Raw genomic sequence first — 27,761 nt, 5'->3', positions numbered from 1 at the left:
CAGGAACGCAATCATGTATTTCTGACCCTATTATGTTAAAACCACCACCCTGCCCCCTTCTTGCCTCCCTAAGTATAGTAAAATATAACTTGTATTCAAGTCTGCAGCTGCTAGCTCTGCCTCTGAGCTGACTGTCTGCTGACATCATCAGAAGTGGTGGTCTGAGCAAATTACAATACTTTCCCATAGGATTGTCTGAGACTGTCAACTAGGCAGATCAGGGGCAGAGCCAGCACAAGTCATAGCCCTGGCCAATCAGCATCTCCACATAAAGATAAATTTAATCAATGCATCTCTATGAGGAAAGTTCAGTGTCTGCATGCCGAGGGTGGAGACACTGAATGGCAGTGCTGCACACTAGGCAGTACTGCCCCAGGAAGCACCTCTAGCAGCCATCTAAGGAGTGGCCAGTGGAGTTATTTTCTCTGAAAAGACAGTGTTTACTGCAAAAGGCCTGAATGGAATGATTCTACTAACCAGAACAAATACAATAAGCTGTAGTTGTTCTGGTGACTATAGTGTCCCTTTAAGTTTGGAAGCTTAAGAGGGATGTGTGGGAACAAAACTTGTGTGGACTGGCTGACAATAAAATTAGTTTAGGTAATGCAGACGTTGGTCTCTCTAACACTGTGGCATGTCCCCATTCATCTACACTCACTACATACACCTTTTATCTGTCTCAGACTATTTACCAGGAACTTCTGCCTGCTAGTAAGAAGGTAAGGAGACAAGTGGACCAGCGAGTGCTAGGGGACAGTCCTTAGAAAGCATTGAGTGAGCGCATCATTAGACGCATTTATGTTAAGCTCAGGGTGCTGCCTGCATAGTATGCCCTTAGTTGGACAGCCTGCATGATTGGCGGGCAGCCTGACATGCATTCATGTCAGGCTGTCCTTCAAATTCTTTGGACAGACATGCCCCCTTTTTGGGCATGTTCTCGCCTTTTGGCAGGTCTGGTCACGTGATTCGCACCAGTGGCCACCCTTTTACCCTGCCCATTGACTGCCTGCTTCACTGTACACTGCTGTTAAGGGTTATGGATTTAATTGAAAGATGAAAGATATAAATTAGAGAGAGATTAGCATAGAGTATGTGTTTTCTTATAGCTGCATCCTATGAGTTTCCCTCCAGCACCATCTCCATCAGATACATGACACTTGGGAGGTATGATTGTTTTAATGTTTTTGGTCAATAAGATTCCGTAATTAGGCCCATCATAATTGTCAGCACCAGGCCCAGTGTGCTCTTAATCCGGCCCTGCCCTAGGGTGTCTACTTTTCAAAAATATTTGGTTTGATGGGCTGGCTTCAAAAATGTCCCACATAGGACATGGGTGCATGATGACCAGCTGTGAAAATTCACCCTCCAAATGAGGTATTTTAGCCCCCAGAGAACCCGACACACCTATACATGGGTGGTATCACTGTACTCAGGAGATGTTGCTGAACACATATCTGGGTATTTGTTGGCAGTAACCCTTACAGTTTTAAGTACATGTATTCTTAAATTGCTATGTGTGTCAAAAAAATCACCAATTATTTTATTTAATTTTTACATTTGGCATAGATTGGTGGTAAAATGGTTGCATGAAAAGAGTCAAAATACCCCAGGTTTAATACCTTAGGTTGTCTTCTTTTAAAAAAATATATACATGTGAAGGGTTATTCAGGGATTCCTGACAGATATCAGTGTTACAATGTAACTTGCATTAATTTTGAAAAAAATATGATTTTTAAATAGCAAAGTGCTACTTGTACTTATAGCCCTATAACTTTAAAAAAAAAAAAAGCTAAGAACATGTTAACATTGGCCATTTCTAAATGTAGGACAAAATTTAGAAAGTATAGCAGTATTACGTGTTTGCAGATGCGTAACAGATTTTGAGGGTCAAAGTTAGAAAAGGTGTGTTTTTTTACATTTTTTCTTCATATTTTATAATGTTTTTATAGTAAATTATGATATGATGAAAATAATGGTATCTTTAGAAAGACCATTTAATGGCGAGGAAACCAGTATATAATATGTGTGGGTACAGTAAATGAGTAAGAAGAAAATTACAGCTAAACACAAACACCGCAGAAATGTAAAAAGAGCCTTAACGGTAAGAACATTTAAAAATAGTCTGGTCACTAAGGGGATAAAAAGTATTAAATATGTACACAACTATCAATCTACGTGTCTTAATGAGGGCAGTATTTGATGATGATAACTGTTTTTCATAAGTACTGATTTTAAAAAAATATATATATATTTTGTTGTTAACTGAGCACCATTTACATTATAATTACAATTGTTTCCTCTCTTTTAAAGGGCCTGAAACCAATGGACCACAATGGACTTGCAGACCCATATGTTAAATTACATTTACTACCAGGTGCTAGTAAGGTAAATATTTTCTTTTTCATATTAGAAACAATTTCTGAATAAATCTGAATACATTTTCTTAATTCTATTGCCTTGATACAAATAAAAAAATCGGAATATTTTTAAAATTACAGAAATGTATGTCAAGAGATCTAAACGTTTTGCTGTTCTGTACAGTGATTGCAACAATACACATTGCTATGGAATTTCAATATTTAGGAAACTTTTCAATATTTTTCCAGCTTTTGTGCCATATCTCACTGTGGAGTGTTTGCTTTGTTTTATGGAAAAAATGAGACACCCTTAATATAACAAGTCGATAAAAAAGCACAAAATGTATTATTTTTGCAAACATTATTATGTAATTCTTTACCATTTTGAGTTATGAAATCATTAAATACAACATATTCAACGGAGTTAAAGAAACAAAGATTTGGGCATATTAATTGCCACAACCTTAAAGTAACACTCAAAACACCAAAACTACTACAGTGTACTGTAGTGGTTATGATGCCAGGATTGCCCTTGAACCCTCCCAATCTAAGTAGTCCATTTACTAATATGTTGATGTCTTACATGGAGTCTGCCAAGCACAGCTTCCTGCCTCACTGCATTTGGCCCTCATAGCAGGAGCTTCTACAAAGAGTTGTACATACTGTCAGAATATATATAATAAATATTATATATATATTTTAATCTTTATATGCTTATTTATTTATTTGTATATCAGAGATATCAGCTATGCCTCACTGATGATGCCTAACAAGGTTGAAATGATTGTCTGGGGTTGCTGTATCTCTCGTGCAGAGGGAACTTGCTGGCATTTTGGATCTGGACTGCCTGTATGGGTGGGACCAGTCTGATATGCTTCAAAGATGTTCTCTCTGTAATGGCACAAGATGAGATAAAACCAGCTTGAGTTCTGAGCGAGGACCCACCGAAGGGCGGGCTATTTCAGCTGTTGTCCGTCCTCAGTGCACTCTTGCGACTTGTTTTTTGTTCTCCACAATTGTCAAAAAAGCCTGTTAAGTACAGCCAGTTTTATCCTGTATATATGTGTTTCTACTGCCTACTAGGAGTAGAAAAAAAAGGAATGTAGTGTATGACAGATGGAAAAATAAAATTATCCATCCAGGTCTGAATGAAAATGAAACCACTTTTCTGGGAATTACATAGTTACATAGCTGAAAAGTTCAGCCTTCTTCACATTTATTTTTTTGCGGTTGATCCAAAAGAAGGCCAAAAAACCCAGTTTGAAGCACCTCCAATTTTGCTGCAAACTAGGAAAAAAAATCCTTCTTGACCCCAGAATGGCAGTCAGATTTATCCTTGTATCAAGAAGCTATTACCCTGCATTGAAAAATTGTATCCTTGAGTATTCTGTTTTTGCAAATATGCATCTAGTTGCTGTTTGAACATCTGTATGGACTCTGATAAAACCACTTCTTCAGGCAGAGAATTCCACATCCTTATTGTTCTTACAGTAAAAAAAAACTTTTCTTTGCCTTCGACGAAATCTTCTTTCTTCCAGTCTAAACACATGACCTCGTGTCCTATGTTAAGTCCGGTTTGTGAATAGATTTCCACACAATGGTTTGTATTGGTCCCGAATATATTTGTATAATGTTATCATATCCCCTCTCAGGCAACATTTTTCTAAACTAAAGAGGTTTAAATTTTGTCTTCATAGCTGATATGTTCCATTAGTTTTATTAATTTTGTAGCCCGCCTCTAATATCCTTCTTTAGAACAGGTGCCCAAAATTGCACAGCATATTCAATATGTGGTCTTACCAGTGATTTATAAAGAGGCAAAATGATATTCTCATCCTGAGAATGAATGCCCTTTTTCATGCATGACAATACCTTACCGGCCTTAGCCACTGCTGATTGACATTGCACATTGTTGCACAGTTTGTTGTCTGTAACAATTCACAAGTCCTTTTCGTGTGTTGTTATCCCTAATTTGCTTCCATTAAGCGTATACGTTGCTTGTGCATTCTTTACACCGAAGTGCATAACTTTGCATTTTTCAACATTAAATGTAATCTGCCATTTGAGTACCCAGTCCCCTAGTCTATCTAAATCCCTCTGCAGCAAAGTAATATCTTACTCACATTGTATTATTTTACAGAGTTTTGTGTTCTCTACAAACACTGAAACATGACTTACAATGCTTTTTTCAAGATCATTTATAAAAATGTTAAATAGAATGGGCCCCAAAACAGAACCCTGGGTGACACCACTTGCCACCTCTGTCCAGCTTGAAAATGTACCATTAATGACAACTCTTTGTACTCTATTTTTAAGCCAATGTTCTACCTAAGAACAAGCATTTTCATCTAAACCGATTTCTTTGAGTTTGAACACTAATCTATTGTGTGGAACTGTATCAAATGCCTTGGCAAAATCCAAATAGATCATATCCACTGCAACACCCTGATCTATACTTCTACTTACGTCTTTATAGAATGCAATCAAGTTAGTTTGACATGACCTGTGCTTCATAAAACCATGCAGATTTTTGCTGATAACCATGTTCTTCTCAAGGAATTCTTGAACATTATCCCATAATAACCTTTCAAATACTTTTCCAACCACAAAAGTTAAGCTCACAGGTCTATATTTTTCAGGCAAGGATTTTAAACCCTTTTTTAATATAGGAACCACATCTGCCTTCCTCCAATCCTCCGGAACACTTCCTGAAAGAAAAGAATCTTGAAAGATTAGAAACAGAGGTTCACTTATTTTTACACTTAGTTCCCTATGTACTCGTGGATGGATACCATCAGGCCCTGAAGCTTTGTTTATATTAACTTTCTTTATTTGCTGCAGCACCTTGTCTTGAGTTAACCAATTACAATTGTTCTGCAAGTTTTTAGCAGCAATCATTTGCACATTTATTACCATGGGTTCTTCCTTGATATATACAGAAGATAAATTGTTATTTAACATTTCTGCCTTTTCCTGGTCTTCATTAACTAACACCTTCATTACAGTTTTTAGTGTACCTACACTTTAATTTTTAGTTTTTTTTTTAGAATTTATGTACTTAAGGAACGCTTTGTGATTGGTTTTGCTCTCTTTGGCTATAATTTTTTCATTTTGAAGTTTAGCTAATCTAATTGCCTTTTTGCATGCATTATTGGCTTCCTTATATCTTTTATAGGATGCATATGATTTGTCCTATTTAAATGCTTTAAATGTCCGTTTCTTATATTTAACCTCTGGTTTTACTTCTCTACTAAGCCACACTGGTTTCAATTTGTTTATTTTATACTTATTACCCAATGGTACATGCTGAGTAATGTACCTTACTAATATTTGTTGGAAGATGTTCCATTTATCCTCAGTGTTCTTTTCTCTAAAGAGTTTATGCCAGTCAATATATTGTAAATTTGCCCTTAACTTATAGAAATTGGCCTTTTTAAAATTTTATGTTTTAGTATACCCCATGTGCTTTTGTTTTTTATTTTTTATTTCAAAGGGCAATATATTGTGATCACTATATCCCAAGTGCTCACCTGTTGGTCAAAAGATCAACATTGTTGGTTAGAACCAAGTCCAGACATGCTTCCTTTCTAGTTGGTGCTTGTAAAAGTTGTGACATGAAGGTGTCATTTAACAAGTTCAAAAACCTAATTCCCTTTGCTGAGCTACTAGTCCCTCTGTCCCAATGTATGTCCGGGTAATTAAAATCTCTAATAATTAAAGGGATTCTACATTGCTAGGAAAACTTATTTGTTTTCCTGGCACTGCAGATTCCTGCAGTGCCCCTCTCCCTCCCACCACCCATCCCAAGTTGCTTCCCCTTCAGTGACTTACCAGAGTCCAGCGCTGATGTCCCTCGGGACTGGGTCAGGCTCCGCCTTCTCTCCTCCCCTGCTGACGACAGCCGGCATGGCCGCGCACGCGCCTTAGACCTCCCCATAGCAAAGCATTTTTCAATGCTTTCCTATGGGGATTTTGGCAATGCTGGAGGTCCTCACATAGCGTGAGGACGTCCAGCATCACAGAAAGCACTTTTCGTGTTCTATGAACACGGAAGTCCCTCTTGTGGCTGTCTAGTTGACAGCCACTAGAGGAGGACTTAACCCCGCAATATAAATATTGCAGTTTATGAAAACTGCAATAATTACACTTGCAGGGTTAAGTGTAGTGGAAGTTGGCACCCAGACCACTCCAATGGGCAGACGTGGTCTGGGTGCCTGGAGTATCCCTTTAAAGTGTTACCCAGATTTTCAGCTTTCTCAGTTTGCTCAAACAGCTGTTGTTCCTCGTCAATATTTACATTAGGTGGTTTATAACATATCCCAGCCAATAGTTGATTTCTCTTCTTTTGCCCCAAGCAGATATTTACCCATAAAGATTCCACATTTTCCTCATCACATTCCACTTGCTTAAGATTTGGCTTTAACTCATGGTTGACATACAAACATACCGCACCACCTTTCCTGTTTTTTCTGTCCTTCCTAAATAGTGTGTACCCATTTAAGCTAACTACCCAGTCGTGTGTCTCATAATGGAAGACTAGCCTTTATATCTTCTCACTATCTGTCTCTGACCACTATTTGAGTTGTAACACATTTTTGTTAACACATTTGTCCCTTTAGTATTCACTTCTGCTCTCCTTTGGTCAGGTTTATGTTGTGGAACTCCATGGAGCAAAAATTCTCCATGATAAGGTTGTCCCTACATGGATATCAGTTGCACCTTTCATAACTATATATATATCACTTTTAGCTTTAACCCCTTAAGGACACATGACATGTGTGACATGTCATGATTCCCTTTTATTCCAGAAGTTTGGTCCTTAAAGGGTTAAACCCTTAAGGACACAGCTTCAGAAGTAAAAGGTCAGCATGACGGAAAATTTCCGTCATGAGTCATTAAGGGGTTAATAAAAGGTACTCAGATTTATACTCAGTGCAGTTGATGGTGTGTTATTAAATCTGCTTCAAAGGGACATTCCAAACACCTAATGCACTGGAGCTTGCTTTTTTCATTTTACAAAAAGTGCAAATTTAAAAAGAAACTGGAACCTTTATAAATGAATATTATTACAACTGCCTGGCTGTCAGTCAGACAACTGATTCTGTTATTTCCAGGTTGGTTAGTTCAGTGGAGCTAAATTCAAGACACAATTTCCCAAAGAAACTGCCTTGCAAAGAATACTTATTGAGTTGCATTGGAAAGTCTGTGATTGGACAGTCACAGAAAGTCTGGGTGTGGGTTAGAATGGAAGGACATGCAAAGTCTGCAGACAATAGAAATGCAAATTTTGTAAGCTGTTTTTAGATATAACTCCAATGAAATTAAATGCAAAATTAAATATATGCGTGTTTCCATTAGGTTATATTTACTAAACAGTGGTAATATATTTTTATTTTTTTATATCTTTAATTTGGGCTGCGTTCTTTTAACCATGTGGTGTGAACTTGGTGTGAACATTATTATTTTTAAGATTAACGGAAATATTTTTGCAAAATGTGTATAGTCTAGGCTAAATTATAAATAAATAAAATGAACAAGTGAATGGAAATATAAAAATGGATAAATGATTGCAGACAGGTAATAGGAATTGTAACAGTCAATACTTGATGGACTTAGGTTTTCACTGTGAATGATTGTGTTACTTTGTGTTGTGATTGCTAAATTATCCATCAAGGCGAAACAGGATGGTAAAGTGATAAATGTGGAGACATTTTATATTGACTTCTATGGCGACTGATTCTCATTCACCACTCTATTACCTATTTGGACTTAAGTCTCCTCTCTTCTGTTCTGCAAGAAAGCAGCTACAGTGCCATCTAGTGTTTATGCACCGTGTTTCACATTATAAATCCAACCTTTGGTTCTTAGAAAAATGTTTTTTCCAAAGTGTAGAAAGATTAGTTTTATTCTTTGAGTTTATTTGTAAATGAACCTGTAGTTTAAATAGCTAAACACTTTAATTATTTGTTCATGTTATAACTTTTAAACCTTATGCCTCTATTTCTTATCCTATGCCCCCTGCTGCCAATCTCATTTCTTAGCAATCAATTTTTTTTTTCATTCTGTTGCCTAGTTCACTCACTTCCTCTCTACCCATAAACAAAGTGGCTTGTAGCGTTCTGCTGTTACCTTGACATCAAAGTGAAAGAGTGCAATCAAATAACCTTCAAGATCCCATGCTAGTTTGTGACATAAGATGTCATGACATTATGGCCAGTGGTAAGAGACAGGGAGGAGGAATAAACATAACAAAATAATAATAAAATAATGATAAAATGTAGAGCTGCCCTTCAGATCACAGCCACTATCCCATCACACAAATTTACACACATACTTCATCCACTATACACAAACACTGCTTCTGCTAAACACGTACACATATTGTGTCTCTTACACACACTGTGTCCACTAAGCACACAAACACTGCATTCCCTACACACATTGATTTCTTTACACTCACACTACATCCCCTACACACATACGCTACAGCCTATAAATGGAATTGCCATATTTAAGGATAGCAAAACAGGGAGCTATCTACTAAACACAGCTCCCTTCCTAATCTGGTATAATTAAATGACATGTATATATATGTATAAAAATATGTGTGCTTTATATAGAATGTATGTGCTGAATTTATACAGAATGTATATTCTACATGTAAAGAGCTCATATACGCTGCATGTAGGGGCATTTCTAGGGTCAAAAAACACCCTTGGCTTAAGCCCTGAAATAATTTGGTGACACCTACCCAAACTCCAACTCCCCCCCTCCACAAATCCATTACTTAACCCACTTCTCAGCACATTCTCAATTACTTTCAGACTCACACAGATACACATAAACACACTTAGACACAGGTGGGCAAACACAGACATGCACAAGCACACACAGGCACTGACACACACACAGATAGGCACAGACAATACACATACACACATATCACAGGCAGGCATACACAGGCCAGATAGGTCCACAGAAAGAGAGAGACATTGGCAGGTGCACACAGAGAGACAGGAAAACACAGGCACACACATACAGGTACACATTGTCACACATAGACAGGTACACACAGACACAGACAGGTATACACAAGCATATACAGACACAGATAGGCACACACAGCTATAGGCAATCACACACAGTTGAACACAGACATAGACAGACACACAGAGCCACTGGTAAGCACACACAGGTATAAATAGGCATAGACAGAAATAGTCAGGTACACAAAGACACAGTCAAACACACAATCTTAAAAAAGAGAATGTAAGAGTGTATCAACCACTCACACTGATGTGAGAGTGTTGGAACACCCAAGGTCAGAGTGGTGGTTCCAGATCCACCAGTAGAGGGCTTGTACCCGGATTAAAGTATTTGAAAAAGAAAAGAAATTCTAAACTGGTTTTTAAATACAATTAATAGGACAATAATAAATATGGTGACCACACCAGAAAGCACTGTACCATTTAAACCTAGAGATGCATCAAATGATATGTAGCATGATATAAGGAATTACATAACTCCAAAAAGTGGCTCAATATAAATAAAACTAACTTTATTAGTAAATAAAAAGGAGAGAGGACACTTTAAATGGAATGTAATAAATAGGACTGAATACAATATATCAATGAACTGTAGAGGCTAAATACCACTGAGCAAAAAATAAGGGGGTAAATTGCAGCTTTAACGAGGAGCAGTAATAAGTAAGTCCCCAGAGATAACAAAAAACAGCTCCACCTACTTACTCCTGAATAGAGAGTCCAAGGAAGTAACCCTATGGCTCCTGTATAAAGCACCTTCCAGGGTGCACTGAGCTGCCCTTATTGCTATATAATGGGAGAGAAAGACCCCCAATGAAGCAAGACAGTCAGTCACAGAAAAGAGTAAAAATAGAGAGCAAATATCCCTGTAACTCCTAAGAAAAACACCTTCGAGGGTGTTCTGTGCTGTCCCTATATGGGAAAACAGAGAAGAGATTTACACAAGCAGCTCCACCTACTTACTCCTAAATAAAGAGCCTAAGGAGGTAACCCTATGACTCCTAGTAAAGCAAGACAGCCTGCCACAAAAGAAAATAAATAAAGAGAGCTGATATCCCTGTAGCTCCTAAAGGAGACACCTTCGAGGGTGTTCTGTGCTGTCCCTACATGGGAGAACGGAGAAAAAAGCGGACTGTCTGCAGCTGAAATCCTTTCAAAGTAAATAAAACAGTGCTTTCAAAAAATAAATCAAACAACTAGTGCTACCATTGGTGTAGAAAAGTGATAAAATTAAACCCGACGCGCGTTTCGGTGCGTCTGCTGCACCTTCGTCAGGGGCTGAAAATACCTCTGTCAGTGGGAAGACTTTTAAATCCTAAGTAGCCAATCGTATGAACAGTCCCATCACCCGGTAAGTGTCAGCCGGTGTATGCACGGAGCATATTGTGGGAGGAGCAAGCGGCCGTCATCTGATGCTTCTAATGAACGATACGCCAATGTGTGCGTCTACACCCACGTGGGTATCCGGGGGCGGAGCCAGGAGCGGCAAAAAAGGAGGGGAGGGGGGGGTTTGCTCCTCCCTTACTCCAATCCGGCTCGAGTATGCCGAATAAGTAGGCGTACGAGGGGAGGTGGGGATAAAAGTACCGATATGACAACTATGGCAGATTACAAAGTGTTAGAAATATATTGTGCCGAAAGTTCGAAACAGCAATCCATGGAGTCATAATGAAAAATAAATAAAAATATATAGACCCAAGACCAGATATTTAGCCCGAATAGACTAGGCAAGATGTCATGTATCTAGGGCTAAGATGTCATGTATCTAGGGCTAAGATGCTGCATACGTATATGTGAAGAAAGTATATTATGAGGGTTCACCTGGATCTCTATAGATATATCATCTGGTGATTAACCATATGTTCTTTTTGAGGCAAAGGGCGAACCCACACATCACATATATCATATGTATGTCATATGTGGTCATAGGCATCTAGAGTTATCTTTAATTCCCATGTAGTATGACTAGAATAGGAGATGATCCCACATTGAATTCTAGAGGTAATATCAAAAAATAATAAACGTGATAACAAATAATGGTGATTAAAAATGGTGTGATTAGAGTGTCATGAAGTTTATTAAATAGAGATCCTATAAATGTATAGGTGGTGTTATTATGTTCAGAGATCACTAATGAAGGGGGAGTAGGAAAAACCTTCATTCAATCCCATAGGGGACAGTGTATTAAGGCAATAAATCCAAAATCGCCTCCTAAGGATTTTATCCAAATTCCCCTTCCTTTTGTCAAGTTTGACCAATTCTATACCCAAGAATTGAAGTACAGTATGGTCACCTTGATGAAAATTCTTGACATGTCTGGATACTGTGGTTTCAATATGTCTGCTGGTTTTAATGGAATTTATATGTTCCAAGATCCGTCTTTTAAATTGTCTGAAAGTCTTGCCCACATATAATTTGTTGCATTGGCATTTTATCAAATAGACCAAACCCTTAGAATTACAATTAAAAAATGAATTTGGATAGAAGGTATCGGTCTGTATACTGTTAGGGAAACTCTTAGAGTCTTTGCAGATGAAATCACAAGCTTTACATCTGCCGCATCTATAAGTCCCTAGCAGTTTGTTAGATAGCCAGTGAGTAGCAGTCTTCTTAGACTGTTTGAAATGGCTATGTACAAGGGTGTCTTTGATATTCCTACCCCTTCGTGCTATAAGGGCCACATTTGCGGGGAGGACTTCTTTAAGATGTTCATCTTGTTTAAGTAGGGGCCAGTATCTATTTAAAATAGATTTAACTTGCTCCCATCCTGCGTCATATGTAGCAATTACTCTAAAGTGTTTGGAGTTAAACGTGTTCTTACTTGGGGATAACGATACCTCTTTAATTAGATCTTTCCGATCAGTCATAAGGGCTCTATGGTAAGCCCGTTTAAGACATTTATGTGGGTAACCCTTAGCTCGAAACATTGCACGCAATTCCCTGGCTCTCACTTTGAAATCTTGGACATCAGAGCAGTTACGTCTAAGGCGTAAATACTGTCCAGTTGGTATGCCTCTCTTCAAAGGGGTAGGGTGGTGACTTCCCCAGTTAAGTAGGCTATTAGTAGCCGTATTTTTTCTGAAGAGGTCGGTTTTAATGGTGCCCTTTATGTTTGGAATCAAAGTGAGGTCCAGAAAATTAAGATTCGGCGTACCCATTTCTGATGTGAATCTTAAATTTAAGTCATTATCATTAAGTGACTGTACAAAGCTGGTAAAGTCTTCTGTGGTGCCTCTCCACACAATCATGATATCATCGATATACCTCTTCCAAGAGAGGATATATCGGACAAATTGATTGGGATTGGCTGTAAACACCATTTGTTCTTCCCACCATCCCAGGTGCAGATGGCATATGAGGGCGCACAAGACGTCCCCATCGCCGTACCCTGCACCTGGTGGTAATATATGTCATTGAATAGAAAAAAATTGTGAGTTAACACAAAGTGTAGCAACTCAATGACAAATTCACTGTGATGGTATAGATGTGGGCCTCTCTGTCTAAGGAAATACTGTACATGTTTTAGCCCTATGGTGTGAGGGATCGAGCTATACAGTGCCTCCACATCTAGGCTACAGAGCATGGAGTCCATAGGTATGGTCAAGGTATTAAAATGTGCCAATGCTTGTTTGGTATCTCTTAGATAGGAGGGAAGTTTCTCTACAAGGGGCCGTAGAATATGATCCAAATATATGCTAACATTTTGTGTCAGGTTATTATTTCCTGACACTATAGGTCTACCCGTAAGGTCTTGATACCTTTTGTGGATTTTGGGTAGGCTATAGAATGTAGATATGCGTGGATTCATGTTAAGCATAAAGTCATATTCTTTTTTAGAGATCAATTTATCATCAAGACCCCTTTGTAAAATTTGTTTCAATTTTAACAAGAATGTGTTTGTTGGATCTGTTTTTAGTATTTTGTAAGTTGTATTGTCAGAGAGGATTTTCTGGGTAATGGTGTCTAGAATTACTATATTTCCCCCTTTGTCGGAGGGTTTTATAGTTATTTCTTCCCTTGCTTGAAGACTTTTTAGGGCTTTTAATTCAGCACCGGAAAGATTAGAGTTTGGCTTATGAATACACTTCAAAGGGGATAATGCATTGATGTCCTTGCAAACCATTTCTACAAAAGTCTCTATGTATTTAGAGTCTCCCATTCTTGGGCAATATTCACTTTTACGACAGAGGTCTGTGAGGGGACATAATGTTCTTTCAACAGGATCGCTTTCTTCCAAGAGTCCTGCTAAGAGTAAAGTCAACTGATAATCCTTAAAGTCAAGACCCAATGCTTTTGCCTTCTTTTCATCATTTAGAACGTGTGTTTTATGAAGTAGCAATTTTCGGGCAAATAAGTGTATATCCTTAACCCAGGTGAACTTATCAAATCTGGGGACTGGAACAAATGATAGACCCCTTTCTAATAAGTCAAATTCTGCCTGGGTTAAGGTATACTTAGATAAATTCACTAGATAAATTCACTCTCTCTAAAATTGACTTCTCCGATATGATTGTCTCTTTTGTCTTGGTCTCAAGAAGGGGCGTTCTTCGCCCTGGTTCTTTTCTAAAAAAGTAACCCTCTTTTTAAGAATACTTCTATTTTGATCAGTTGAAGTGGATGGGACCGATTGTGAATCAGTATCCGAGCCACTTGTCTCATAGTCAGAGGTAGATAACTGGTCACTATCGACTCTTCTCCTCCGTTGGAATTTTTTGTAAACATTACCAGTTTTAAAATCCCTATGATCTCTAAGGAATTTTTGATGTTTCCTCTGTTTAATAATTATCTGGTATTTTTCTAAGTTATTCTGCAATTTAGTTTCATTAGAGACAAAGGTGGGATCTGTGTTAAATTGATCAATCTTGTCAATTTCTTTATCAACCTTGGTCTCTATGTCTAAAAGTTTCTTCTTTTCATATTTACATATGATTTCCATAAAGCGGGTTGAGCATTGACCTGCTGCTTCCTCCCACTCTTTAATGAAATCATCCTCATCAACATGATTAGAAGGAGTTGTGGGAACCCTCAAGCCTCTAGGTATAAGTCCTTTTTTAAGGTAAAAATGTACCAGAACCAGAATGTACATATCCGTGTACCACAGAACTCCACAGCTGTGTGTAAATAGATCTTTGTTTTGTGTTTGTGGAGTAGTACGTGTGTCTAGGCACTGTAAATTGAGATTTAATTCAGTGCCTGTGTATAGGGGATGCAGTGTTTGTATAGGATGGTGTGTTTAAATTATGCAGTGTGTTTAGGGGATGTAGTGGTTGTTTGCTGGTGAGGATGTGTATGTAGGTGGTGTAGTATGATATATGTATAAAACCCACAGCAACTGCCTGGAGCTCACAGGAACCTCTATACCAGTTCTCCACCTGGCAGAGTGGTGTGTGAGCAGAGGCTCTCTGGGCTCCCCTTTCCCAATATAATCTGGGTAATTGGTAGGTAAGGAAGATCTCTGATCTCCCCACCAGCCTATTGAGGCACCCCTTTGCATGGTCAGTAGTTAGGGTCGCCAGACCTGCAGAATGGGGTGGGGGGGGGGAGACCAAGGGTTATAGAGCTCCACTTTTTGGGACCCTAATATATTTACTCAACAGCTAAAAGATTAGCATTAAGAAAAGCTATTTTTCTTAATTTTGCTCTTTCAGTTGCTTAGTATATAAATCCCTAATTTGCTATCTTTATGAAAACAATTGGATCCAAAATAATCTGTTTCAATTGGTTCCAAATTTGTTAATTTTAGGTTCCATCAATTTGTAAATGTGGACGCTTTGAATTGCCAAATTCTGACAAATAGGATTCAGAACAAACCAAATTTCTCTTGTCTACCGTTCACTATTCCTAGAATGTCAGAACCTTTGGGGAAACTGGGCTTATAAACGTTGTAGCATCTTAAGACAATTATGCATGTCCTATTCTTTGGGATCTTATGTACACACTATGAAGATTGTCATCATAGAGCAAACTCTTACCAGTGATTTGACATGGACATTAGCCTAGACCTGTCCTAATTTATAGATTTCCATCTGTACATATACTTGCATAGTGTACATATACTCGCATAGAGTTTTACATTTGCAACATTTATTCATCAATTTACTACTTTCTTCTTTTGAGTGTGTTTGCTATGACGTCTTACTTAGTAACCTCTCCCCCTTTATTGCACCATGTTAATGTAGTAGTTCCAGTGTAGTTTCACTACACTCTAATTCCTCTGTTCTTTTACATATCTTTTTTTTTTTTTTTGAATTCTTTATTTTTGGAGTGCATGAAAATAGAACAAGCAGGCTTGTCATGCCCCAACAGCATTGACAAGTATATAATCAGACATATGGTAACAATTGGTCAGCATGAGGAAATATCAGCACAATTTTTTTTTATCATAAACATCAGTGGCATTTCTATTTTTGTGAAATATTCTAAGGTAGTGTTCTCAGGCTTTAGGAGCACGCTGGTTTGGGTGTCAGCTTAAACAATAATAATAAAACAAAAAGTTATGGTGGGGAGTTATCCTCGCCGTCTATAGTGTGGGTGAGTGTGTGTAAGCCATACTTTACATAGATTAACAGTGTCCACATTAGGTTTGTCAGGGTCCAGACCGGTGTTGGGCTTCAGTAGATGGGCCGTTGAGTATGTAATTAGCCGTCCTCAGCCAATGCCCTGTGCCTGCCATCGTGGAAAATCTGGTTCCCGGTCGGCTATAACGATGCCTCTCTCCGGTATGCGGGAGTGTGGGTTGCCGGGCTCGTGTTGCAGACGCTGTGTGCAGCAGAATGGGTCTCCGTCCCTACAGCTCCGGGCTGTTAAGGGAGCTATCGCCCTTCGTCCGTGGATCCGCCTTCGACGTGAGGTTGGATCGTGGGTCCCTGGGGTTTCCGATTTGTGGTCTTCCCCGCGGGTGGTTGGCATGCGGCCTGGAGGTTTCTCCGGTTGGGCTCCCAGCCCAGAAGATGGACAGGAGTCCGCTGCTGCTTGGCCGGTGAGTTCCGTTTCGGGAGGTTTAGGCAGGGATTCACGCTTGGCAATGCGGTCCCAAAAGGCTTGGCAAATAGCATCAAAGCGGGCTTCAAAGACCTCCGTCCAGCTCTGGTCTGTCTGGCTTGCAGGGTCGCACTGGGTTTGTGTCGCGGCGGCCATTTTGAGGTGTCGCGTGGTTCACCAGTCTTTCCCGTTCTGGCCTCTTGGCTCTAGATTCGTAGCTTATGTTCCAGGCGTTCTGTTTGGACCGGGATGTCCCCCGCCGGTCCAAAGGGGGGGGGGGTATGAGTTGCGAGGTGATAGCAGTCTGTAGGCCTGTTCTCTAGCGAGGAGAGCGGCCGCCTCTCCCCGTTTCGGTCCCAGGTAGGCCTCTGCAGGATTTCAGGGTTCCCGGTTAGTTTCAAGCTTGAGTCGGGTATCAGAGTGTTCCCCCGGGTGTCCCCTTTTTGCTGGTTTTCCTCCAGATCGTGGACGTGCTCGATATTTGGGTTTTATTTCACCCATATGGCAGTTTTGGTCGGGAGCTTGGTGTCTGCACGTCTGTTCAGCCTGGAAGCTAGGCTCCGCCCCCTACATATCTTTTTTGTATTATATTTTGTATTTTACAATTAAATGTACATCTTTTTAAATAGGTTCATTAAAACTTGTTTATTGATGTCAATGCAATTGTATGTGTTTTTTAAATATCAAAAACTGAGTCTCAAATTTGATTTTTGGAACCTTGAGGCTTTTTTTTTTTTTACTTTATCCTATTTTCATGTAATTATAAACTCAGAGAACGCAATAAATATTTACAAAGAAAACTAATCAAGAACAGAAGCTCCTACAAGTGGAAAGTAATTATCCAAAGAGTCATTCAGGGTAGAATTTTACGTGTTACTTGTTTACAAAAATGTGAACATCTATAGTAAGACTGATCAACAAATTTAGGCATAAAAAGTGGGGGAAAAGAAGGATTCTGCTGTTCACTATTGTCTGGCAAGCATAAAAATAAAAAAGCATATTCCCAGCACTCCCAACCAGTCAACACACCAAGGTTGGATGAATTTGATACTGACAATGTGGAAGTGTTATCAATATAGCCGTGATGGAGCGGGCCCTGGTGCCAGGAGGACCCCTTGATGTATTTCAAATTATTCTTTTTTTTCAAATTGACAATTTTTATTAAGGTATTGTGCGGATACAGAATAAAGAAGAGGGGGGTGGGTTAGCAGTGTCATTGTATACAGCATAACAAAGTAGCACAATAACTGTAATACACTTGCATGTAATTGTTACAGAATTTTTAATACATTTTTGTAACTTTACATAGTTATTTTGCATTTCTTATATATTTGGTATATTATCTGATTCAGTATGCATTATAAGGTTGCTAGATTGTCTTAAAGTGCACCTTCCGTGTCTTGTTATAGGATATTCACTGTTGTGAACTGGGTACCAACGGTATGTCTTTGCACCCAGAGTGCGCCTCAATAATCTAACATGGCCCGTATATAGTACCCATGTCTGCTGTCAATGATCACTGACTCCACCGAGGTGGCGCTTAGCTGCCTTGAAAGAGGGGGCTTGAGAGGGTAAACGTCAGCTGCAGTGTTCCAGGTACTCCTCTCATGTTCCCATCCTGTGGCAGAGCAGGCCGCCTTTATTCTCCTGTACAAAAGCTCCTGGTTGTCCCAGCTCTAATGTGTGTGTTTTGTTAGTTTTTTTCATATATGCATAGGTATTATACTCATGCTCGTGTTGTGTCCCTGTTTGGTGAGTCCCCTAGTCTGGGCACTATGGGTCAATGTGAGTCTCTGTGGTGCCTTAACTGGATGTGTAATTGTCCCATAATATTTTGGCCTCTTGTTAGGAGCTATATGGTTGTGTGACATGGTTTCATAATCCCAGTTTGTATTAACCTGAGCATGTATCACCTTTCTGCTTGGTGTCTGGGGTGTCTTCCATGCACTGTCTATCAGGGTGTTAGCTGCTATTATCACCTGGAATTTGATTTTAGAGTGCACTCGGGGTTGATTTCCCATGCCCATTAACAACAGGCATATTTCTGGTGTGAGTCGCTGTGGGATCTGCAAGAGGTCCAAGAGATCATTCTCGACCACCCTCCAGAAGGGTCGTATGGCTGGACAGGTCCACCACACATGCAGTTTCAAATGATTCTTGAATGGTTTGATATTAAACCTTGGAACAGTAAGGAGACACTAAACAACATATTCACTACTTTGATGTGGAGTGGCTTGGAATGTCTCTTTATGTGATCATAATGATTAACTGAGCACAAAGTAGACTCTTCAAAGCTTGTGAATTTACAGCTAATGCAGGGAATTTAATGTATTTTTTTATTTTATTGTTTTGCATTTGCTTTATTTCCTTATATATGTATATACTCAAGTCTGAAGTGTCACATTATCAATGTAACTGTGTCCTCGCAACCAACACATTTACAGTAGAGCATGTAAAATTATTTTAACATCATAAGTAATTGAAAACCTTTTATTTGTATTTTTATCATGCAGTTATATCACTACAATATATTAGGTTGTTAGGATATGAGGAAAAGAACCATGACATACCCAAATTCTGGTGTCTGTGGAAGCACCATGTGTTATTTAAAGGGACACTAAAGTCACCTGAACAACTTTAGCTTAATGAAGCAGTTTTGGTGTATAGAGCATGCCCCTGCAGCCTCACTGCTCAATCATATGCCATTTAGGAGTTAAATCCCTTTGTTTATTAACCCTAGTCACCTACCTGCATGTGACTTGCACAGCCTTCCATTAACACTTCCTGTAAAGAGAGCCCTATTTAGGCTTTCTTTATTGCAAGTTCTGTTTAATTAAGATTTTCTTATCCCCTGCTATGTTAATAGCTTGCTAGACCCTGCAAAAGCCTCCTGTATGTGATTAGAGTTCAATTTTGAGATTGAGATACAATTATTTAAGGTAAATTACATCTGTTTGAAAGTGAAATCTGTTTGTTTTTTCCATGCAGGCTCTGTCAATCATAGCCAGGGGAGGTGTGGCTAGGTCTGCATAAACAGAAACAAAGTGATTTAACTCCTAAATGACAGTGAATTGCGCAGTGAAATTGCAGGGGAATGATCTATACACTGAAACTGCTTTATTTAGCTAAAGTAATTTAGGTGACTATAGTGTTCCTTTAAGTGTTCTATTTAAAAAACATGACTCTGTAGATAATATTTTTCTTCTAACATTTCTAAGAACTGAGCTATGAAGTGGTGCTGAAAGGACAGCTCCCTGGTCATTAACTATATCACAAAGAATTGCAATAGCTCTAGACTCTATGCCTATTGTATTTGTTTTCGTAAAAAGAAATCTGTTGCTGTGTTGTTCAATGAATAAAACAGACTGGGGAGATTAATTGTAGGCATCCTTTCATGTCCATAAATTATATATATATATATATATATATATATATATATATATATATATATATATATATATATATATATATATATATATATATATATATATATATATATATATATATATATATATAGATATAGATATAGATATAGATAGATAGATAGATAGATAGATAATTAGATAGATAGATAGATAGATAGATAGATATCAGGATAGCACTCCAGGGACTTTGGATATATATATCCAAAAAATTGTCTTGCACTCCAACTGAAAGGTGTACTTGCTTTATCAGCATCAATAGAGAAATAGATATCAGGATAGCTCTCCAAGGATTCCCAAAAAGTATAAATAAAATGTAGCTTTTATTTGCTCAAAAAATAAAAGATCAACTTTTCAGTTTGTAATCCAAACTTTTATCAGGATAAAAAGTTTGGATTACAAACTGAAACGTTGATCTTTTATTTTTGAGCAAATAAAAGCTACGTTTTATTTATACTTTTTGGGAATCCTTGGAGAGCTATCCTGATATCTATTTCTCTATTGATGCTGATAAAGCAAGTACACCTTTCAGTTGGAGTGCAAGACTATTTTTTGGATATATATATAAATATATTCCTCGACCTTGAGGAAGACCCGAACGGGTCGAAACGTCGGTCATTTTTTTGTATACCCTTTGATGGATTAAACACTTTTGTCTACTATTTGAAAGACCCAAGAGTGCAACTTTTTTTTCTATTTACATTATATATAACTAGCGTGGAAGTGCACCAGGGCATAAAACTCAACATACTATCAGCAAGGGTGAGTGCCATTACACTTTTTACTATATATATATATATATATATATATATATATATATATATATATATATATATATATATATATATATAAATAATAAACAATACACAAGATCCAGCGCACTCTCCTATCTATTAAACAGCAACTTCAATGTTGACAGATTTTATTAGTTTTTAAAAGTTTTTTTAAAAACACCTAATCTAGGCAAACAAATATAATGGGGATTTAGTTACATTATATGATCATACATTGCATAAGCCTGCCACAACGTCAATGTACCCCATCTTTGGCAGGTCCTACTCTCACAGTCTAATGTCTGCTCTTATGAGATTAACCCACTTACTTGGGAAAAAAATCCATCTGAGGCTCTCTGCAGTACAAGGCTAAATAGGGACCCGAGATGAGGCACCTGTAACAGGGAGGGGTGCAAAACCAAGGAGGTGGCTAGACTCCCAAATATATATATATATATGTATGAAACATTGGGGATGGTTGCACTCACCTGAACATGCTTAAATGGGGTGCTGCTGAGGGCCATATTATACAATAAACAATACACAAGATCCAGCGCACTCTCCTATCTACTAAACAGCAACTTCAATGTTGACAGATTTTATTAGTTTTTGCACTCTCCTATCTGCTGTTTAGTAGATAGGAGAGTGCGCTGGATCTTGTGTATTATTTATTGTATAATATGGCCCTCAGCAGCACTCCATTTAAGCATGTTCAGGTGAGTGCAACCATCCCCCATGTTTCATACATATATATATATATATATATGTGTGTGTGTGCTTGGAATTTATCTAATACGTAATGGAATGTAGAAGGAGAAGCAAAGTTGGTTGAGGTGTGCCGAAACCAACGGACGAGTAGGCCTGTAAAAGAGGGCCCACAAAGGTGAATTGTTAATATAGATGTGTGTAGGTGGGTGGGGACAAACGGCTTGCACGACAAAGGTAAGTAGGGGGGTAGGGTTTATATAGGATCATAACTCCTCCCACAGGCCCACTGGCCTTCCAACTTAAGCTCAGAATTTATCTAATAAGTAATGGAATGTAGAAGGAGAAGCAAAGTTGGTTGAGGGGTGCCAAAACCAGCGTACGAGTAGGCCTGTAAAAGAGGGCAAAAAGAGGATTCAAAGAAAACACACATTATGCAAGTTAAATACAGCGTGGGTACTGAAAGCTTGTAAGGAGCTTTTACTATGATTGAGGTATATATGTAACTGCGCTGAGGATTAGCCGTGGCCCCATCACTTAGTGATGTAGACTGGGGTGTAAGAGCTTGAAGCTGCTGATGCAGCACTTTGCGACAGAAAGACCAGCGAAGGAAGCCATGATGTATCTCCACCTTAATGGAAGGTTTAGACTTGGAGTAGTGGATTAGGACTATTAGTGTGTGGTTGACCTTGGAGACATAAAGCGGTGTGACAGCATAGGAGGTTTAAGTAAGATGCTTGATTTGTAGGTTTGAAGAAAGAGGCAAAAAAAAAACCCAACATATTGTAACTGCAAAAGTCTTGATTCAAGCAAACTCTAATTGTTATATGTACAATATACAAGGCCCTGGCGTGAGTGATAGAGTAGTCATGAAACTGCGTGAAGCGTGCACACCTGTACGTGGTGAAATTGTGTGCTTAGTCCAAGATTAGCTCATGGGATGGTGGTAACTTGGATGGTATGTAGTGGATCGTAGGGAGTGCCTGAATGAAAACCTTAAATTTAGTGCGTGCAAAGTGTCAGCAGTTGTGTAGTGGGCACCAGGAATACAAATGTAGACTAGAAAGAACTTAGGGGTTGCTACCTGCCAAATCAGCCTGCGAATCAGCTACAGTGGCTGCGAGTATGACCGCCCTTGCTAATGAAATTGCAGGCTGCGGAGTTGTCAGAGCAGCATTTAACTGCTTTGCCGGTCCAAAGATGACCCCATGTGAGGGTGGCCACCATGTTGGAGTAGATCTCTGACAAAGTAGAAGTCTCTCTAAAGGCCGGCAAGGCATCCGTCACAGTGGCCCAGGCATCCCTAACCCGAGGTTGCCTGGTGACAGAGGGACCCCGAGTGTTGTGAAAAGGAGGCTGTGGTAGTTTGAACACTGTTAGGTGTTTGTGAACCTGCTAAATCAACCTGCTAAATCAGATAGTGTATGACCTGAATATTTTTAGGAGTGGCCAGCAGAGGGTTTGTGCAAAGATGTTGAATACTTAGGGCTGCTCCTAGAGCAAAACGTAGACAAGGTGCCATTGTGGAGAGTGAATAGGCAGTAGAAAATTACCCCCATGATGGCATACCATTTGCAAAAGTAGACAACCCAAGGTATTGCAAATGGGGTGTGTTCAGTCTTTTTTAGTAGCCACTTAGTCACAAACACTGGCCAAAATTAGTGTTGAGTTTAGTTTTTTTGCATTTTTCACACACAAACAAATATGAACGCTAACTTTGGCCAGTGTTTGTGACTAAGTGACTACTAAAAAACACTGGACATACCCCATTTGTAATACCTTGGGTTGTCTACTTTTGCAAATGGTATGCCATCATGGGGGTAATTTTCATTCCTGGGCTACCATTTGGTCTCGAAGGCAACATAACCAGTCTGGCAAATTTCAAGGTGTATAAACTAAAAAAAAATGTAATGTGCTATATTTGACCCTGTAACTTTCCAAAATACCATAAAACCTGTACATTGGTGGTACTGTTTTACCCATGCAAACAAATATGTGTACTTTATTGCAGTAAAAGCTAACAGTATTGTGACATTCACAGTTAAAATGCCATGCAAAACTAGAAAAATAACAACATTTCTTAATTTCTCATTTTTTAAAATTATTTATTCATATTAAATTATGTTTAATATACAAATATTTGATGTGACATAAAGGCCCTGTTTCTCCTGAACAAAATTTTATATGAAAAGTGTGGGTGCACATAATATGAAAGAGGTGAGTTACGCCTGAAAAGACATATAGCCCAAATTCAAGGTTTTGTTTACATTTTGATCACAACTTGTACAATTGGCTCAGTCCTTAACCCCCTAAAGATGGCTGGCGTCCTTTTTTGGGCAATCCTAAATGCCGGAGGGCAGCATAGAACGTCCCCGCCGTCCAGGGGACTTACCAGGTCCCCGCCGATCCCACAATGACGGTCGCGATCTGCGAGGCTGCCTGGGAGCTCAGACAGCCCCCTTCCGGCTGTCCAGGGCCATTTGATCGTGGGGTCCTTGCGATCACATGGCCGGAATAGCAGGCTAATTCAGTGCCAGCTAACAGTATTATGACATTCACAGTTAAAATGCCATGCAGTACTAAAGAAATAAAAAAATCTTAATTTTTTACATTTGTTTTTTACATTTTATTCATATTAAATTATGTTTAATATATATTTGATGTGACATGCAAGTCCTGTTTCTCCTGAACAAAAATATATATAATACGTGTGGAGGCGAATTACGGTTGGACAGACATATAGCGCAGATTTCAGGTTTTGTTTATGTTTTGTTTTTTATCACAACTTGTACAACTGGCTCAGTCCTTAAGGGGTTAATAATAAATTGTATTATGTATGTACACTATCATTAACTAATACCATAGGAGGCATTTTTATCACTTTGCATTCACAAAAGTTTTCAACGGTCATAGGGTGAATATATAGCATATTAAGAACCATCTTATGTAATCCTGATTTTTTACTGATTTATTTTTACCCACTATGTTTCTATAATGAAGAGGTTCTTGCCCACAATTAAGATGAACATCGGATCAACAAGGAGGACTTTTGATGATTTTTCCCACATTGAAGATGGTCACTGGATGAACAAGGAGGAGGTATATATTGACTAACAGCATCAAGACAATGGGAAAATGAAATAATTGACCCCTCACTTCTTCTGGGTTATGCATGAAATTCACGGACTAGTGGAGCTAAGCCGGATGGGACATCACACGCTACGGTTCAGTGTGCACGATGACATCACAATTAAATCATAGGTCACCAATGCGGAACAGCTGAGTGAGACACTCCCCCTGCAATAAGCGCTCGCAATTGGAAGTATCATGAATGCTGTCCCCCAATCAGTGCACACTGATTATTTAAGATTCAGACTGCAGCAGCACCTACACCGATTGAGAAAGCCGGGTTTTGACTGGCAAAACATGTTTTAGATTGAGATTGAATTTACCAGCACTTTTAATTTGTATGTATTCAGCTGTTTTTATTTTCTTTCTATACAATACATTTTTAAATATACATCACGAAAGTCATCTGGTGGGTAGTCTACAACTGCTGATTCTGCACAAAGAGGGAAAGTATCTCCCCTAAGTTTACATCTACTTTCAAACTTGGAGCCAAGTCTGGGCTCTAAGAAAGGTGAGAAGCAAACTGCATTTTAAAGTTATACCTTCACTGTAAGGATTTAATCCAATAGGGTTGGCACTGCTTCCCTGTCTTCCTTTTTTGTTTCTCTATCTATGAGGACATCATACATCATATCATACAAGGTTGAGTGTCACCTGAACACACTAAAGCAGAAGTGACTTGAGCCTCTCCTTCTCTCTCTCTCTCTCTGTGTGAGTGCTTCCATTGAGTACATGTTCACTTCATTATAGCAGGCTGTATTGAACTATAAGTGTTTTATTTTACAGCACTGTCTTTTTGTCTTAACCCATAGGGGTTAACTATTGGTGATTATTACTATTGATTACTTTTTTTTTTACTTTACAGTATTTGGTTTTTTTTTTACTAGATATCAGCATAGAGTCTATGACAATAGTCTGGATGCCAGTAGGGAGGCAGAGTGATTCTTGTTGTGTTTATGCACATTTAAAGGACTGGAGATTTTTAGTATTACTCCAATGGCCATTAAAGTGTAATCTCACCTGCCACATCAAGGCAAACAACTTAGATGGGTCCTGTCACATATTCATCTGCACATAAAAATGTGATTAATGGCATTTACTGTCCCGACAGGTCCCACACTAAGAATTAAAATACACTAACACTCAAAATACCCCTCTCTGTCTCATTACATATTTTGCCTTTTAGATGAAAGCAGGAAGGACAATTGTGCATCAGCAAATATAAATTAAGATTAAAAGTGTATTGGAAAGAAAGTATTAAATCATATTTTATCTACAAAATATAGTCATGCAGGTATAACATCTCCCCATTAAAAGTATGAAATCACTTTTTTTTTATTATTTTTTTTATTCTTTAAATGGTAAGTCGGTGTGATTTGGTAAATCACCTTTTTTGATAGCGTAGTCCCATTAAAATAATGAATAGTTGATGAATAAACGAAATCCACCTGTTATCATTTAAATAAGTTTGTCTGTGCTGTAATTATTCAGGAATTGTAGAGAAAAGGTTTGTTGAATCAAGTAATACCTAACAGGATGAGGGGTAGCTAGATTAGTTTAAAAATCGGTTCCAGTAATGGAGTTTTGAAAAGTGTTTATTAAAGTGCCTGAACGCTTTCATCATCCTTTTCATTAAAAATGAACCTTTTCCACTATAAAGAACTGCAAATGGAAGTCGCAGTTTGCTGTATTTTTCATTTTTTTTTATATGTTAGAAAATTCCGGAAACATCAAAGACTAGCGGAAATAAAACCTGTTCAAATAACCTGGAAACAGGCAGCTTGAATGTTGTGATTTACAATCATTAATGCTTCCGTATATATTACTTTTTCAAATAATCTGTCCCTATGTAACAGATTTGTCCCCAAGGATATATTTGAGGGTAAAAAAGGTTTGTTTTTAATGGTAATTGCTACATAATGTTTAATAATCCACATGTTGTTATTAAGCAGTGGAAAAAGTCTAGTAATCAAACTATTTTTTGTTTTCAACCAATTCATTTTACTTTGTCTTGGATATAAAAATTTAAAAGCAATGTGGCTAACAAAAAACAGAAACTTAAGGCTCAGACCATGTAATTTTTGTAATTTTAAAATATTATTTTTATTTAATAATATTAAAGAGTTTTGCATAGAATGTAAAGCACAACAATGGGAATCATCAGCAGACGTGACAATGAAACACAAATTAAAAAAAGTAAATACAAATGTAAAATCAAATACAAATAACTGGAACAGTGCATGGAGGAGTTACAGGTATACATTAGGTTATAATAATCTATGTATCTTTACAAAATAGCAACAACTAAAAATAATAAAATAGTAATTTATAGTAAACTAGTTTCAAACATTTTTGTTGCCTGGTGTAGTGTCCTCAGCATCAGCAGGTGGTGTAGATGGCTGCTGTGTCTGCAGGTTACTCCAGAAGCAATTGCATATTGCATTGAATGCCCTCTCAAAAGCTGCTTCCCATGTGCTGGTTGAGGTCTGCGCCTCGTGCATTACATCCCCATATTGAATGGACCACGAGGAAGCAAGCTGCACAGGAGTCGCCTAGGTGAGTAGAATCTGGCTTGGTCGGGACAGGGGTAACTCCCACTGGCCCAGAGGGGGTGGGAGAGTAAAAGGAATATCCAGTCAGCAGAATAGCCAGTGTAGCCTTGGCAGCAGAGATCAGCCGCATCCTCCACCAAGGGATCACACTAGGGCCGCAATGATTCAGAGGTCACAGCTGTTCAGCTGCACGTGCAGGTGGACCTGGAGCCAGCACAGATGTTGCCCACAAGGTACCAGGCTTGGGTGTCTGCAGTTTGGATCTGTTTAGTCTAGTCTGTGGAAAAGACAGGATTTGCCAGGAGCACTGGCTCGCTGTGCCCTCTCGACATGGTGGTCAGGCTTACTTTAATTTTTATTATTGTTTTTCAGATATATTTTTACCTTACCCAATAATCTAGTTTTAATTGGGTTAGAAGCACTATTCCCACTTATAATGCGTATCAGTTTGTCTTTCTTTTTTGGAGCATTCCTTATCTGGTCAGAGGTGAGTAATATATACATCCTCCCCTCGGATTCTGTCCATTTTTGCCATATTGGTCATTCTGATTGTTTTCTTTTTCGCTCTATTTTCTGCTACTAGAGCTTATTTTTGCATTAAGTGCTTTGGTTTTAGAGTCAAAGGGATGTTATACATTCTGTCTTTCCCAGTTGACTGGCAGATAGCTAAACCCTCTTTTGATATGGTCATGGTTTACGTGGCCCACGACCACCACACTGCTCCACCCGTTGAGCTCCCATGACATTGAACACCATTGATGGAGGCTTCACGGCACTTCCTATTTAGTCCAATTAAGTG

The 27,761-nt window shown here is 38.6% G+C and overlaps 1 protein-coding gene across 1 annotated transcript in view; it reads left to right on the top strand.

The window, feature by feature from the left end:
• DOC2B (double C2 domain beta) overlaps nt 1-27,761 on the top strand; it is a 723,119-nt gene that overhangs the window by 381,111 nt on the left and 314,247 nt on the right. Inside the window, exon 3 of the mRNA XM_063456994.1 lies at nt 2,311-2,385. Coding sequence (XP_063313064.1) covers nt 2,311-2,385 — 75 coding nt within the window. The remainder of the gene's footprint in view (nt 1-2,310; nt 2,386-27,761) is intronic.

The sequence above is a fragment of the Pelobates fuscus genome, chromosome 1 (genome assembly GCF_036172605.1).
Source record: "Pelobates fuscus isolate aPelFus1 chromosome 1, aPelFus1.pri, whole genome shotgun sequence".
NCBI classification, from domain to species: Eukaryota; Metazoa; Chordata; class Amphibia; order Anura; family Pelobatidae; genus Pelobates; species Pelobates fuscus.
The sequence above is the reverse complement of the archived record's forward strand: the minus strand, read 5'-3'. Positions and strand labels throughout refer to the sequence as shown.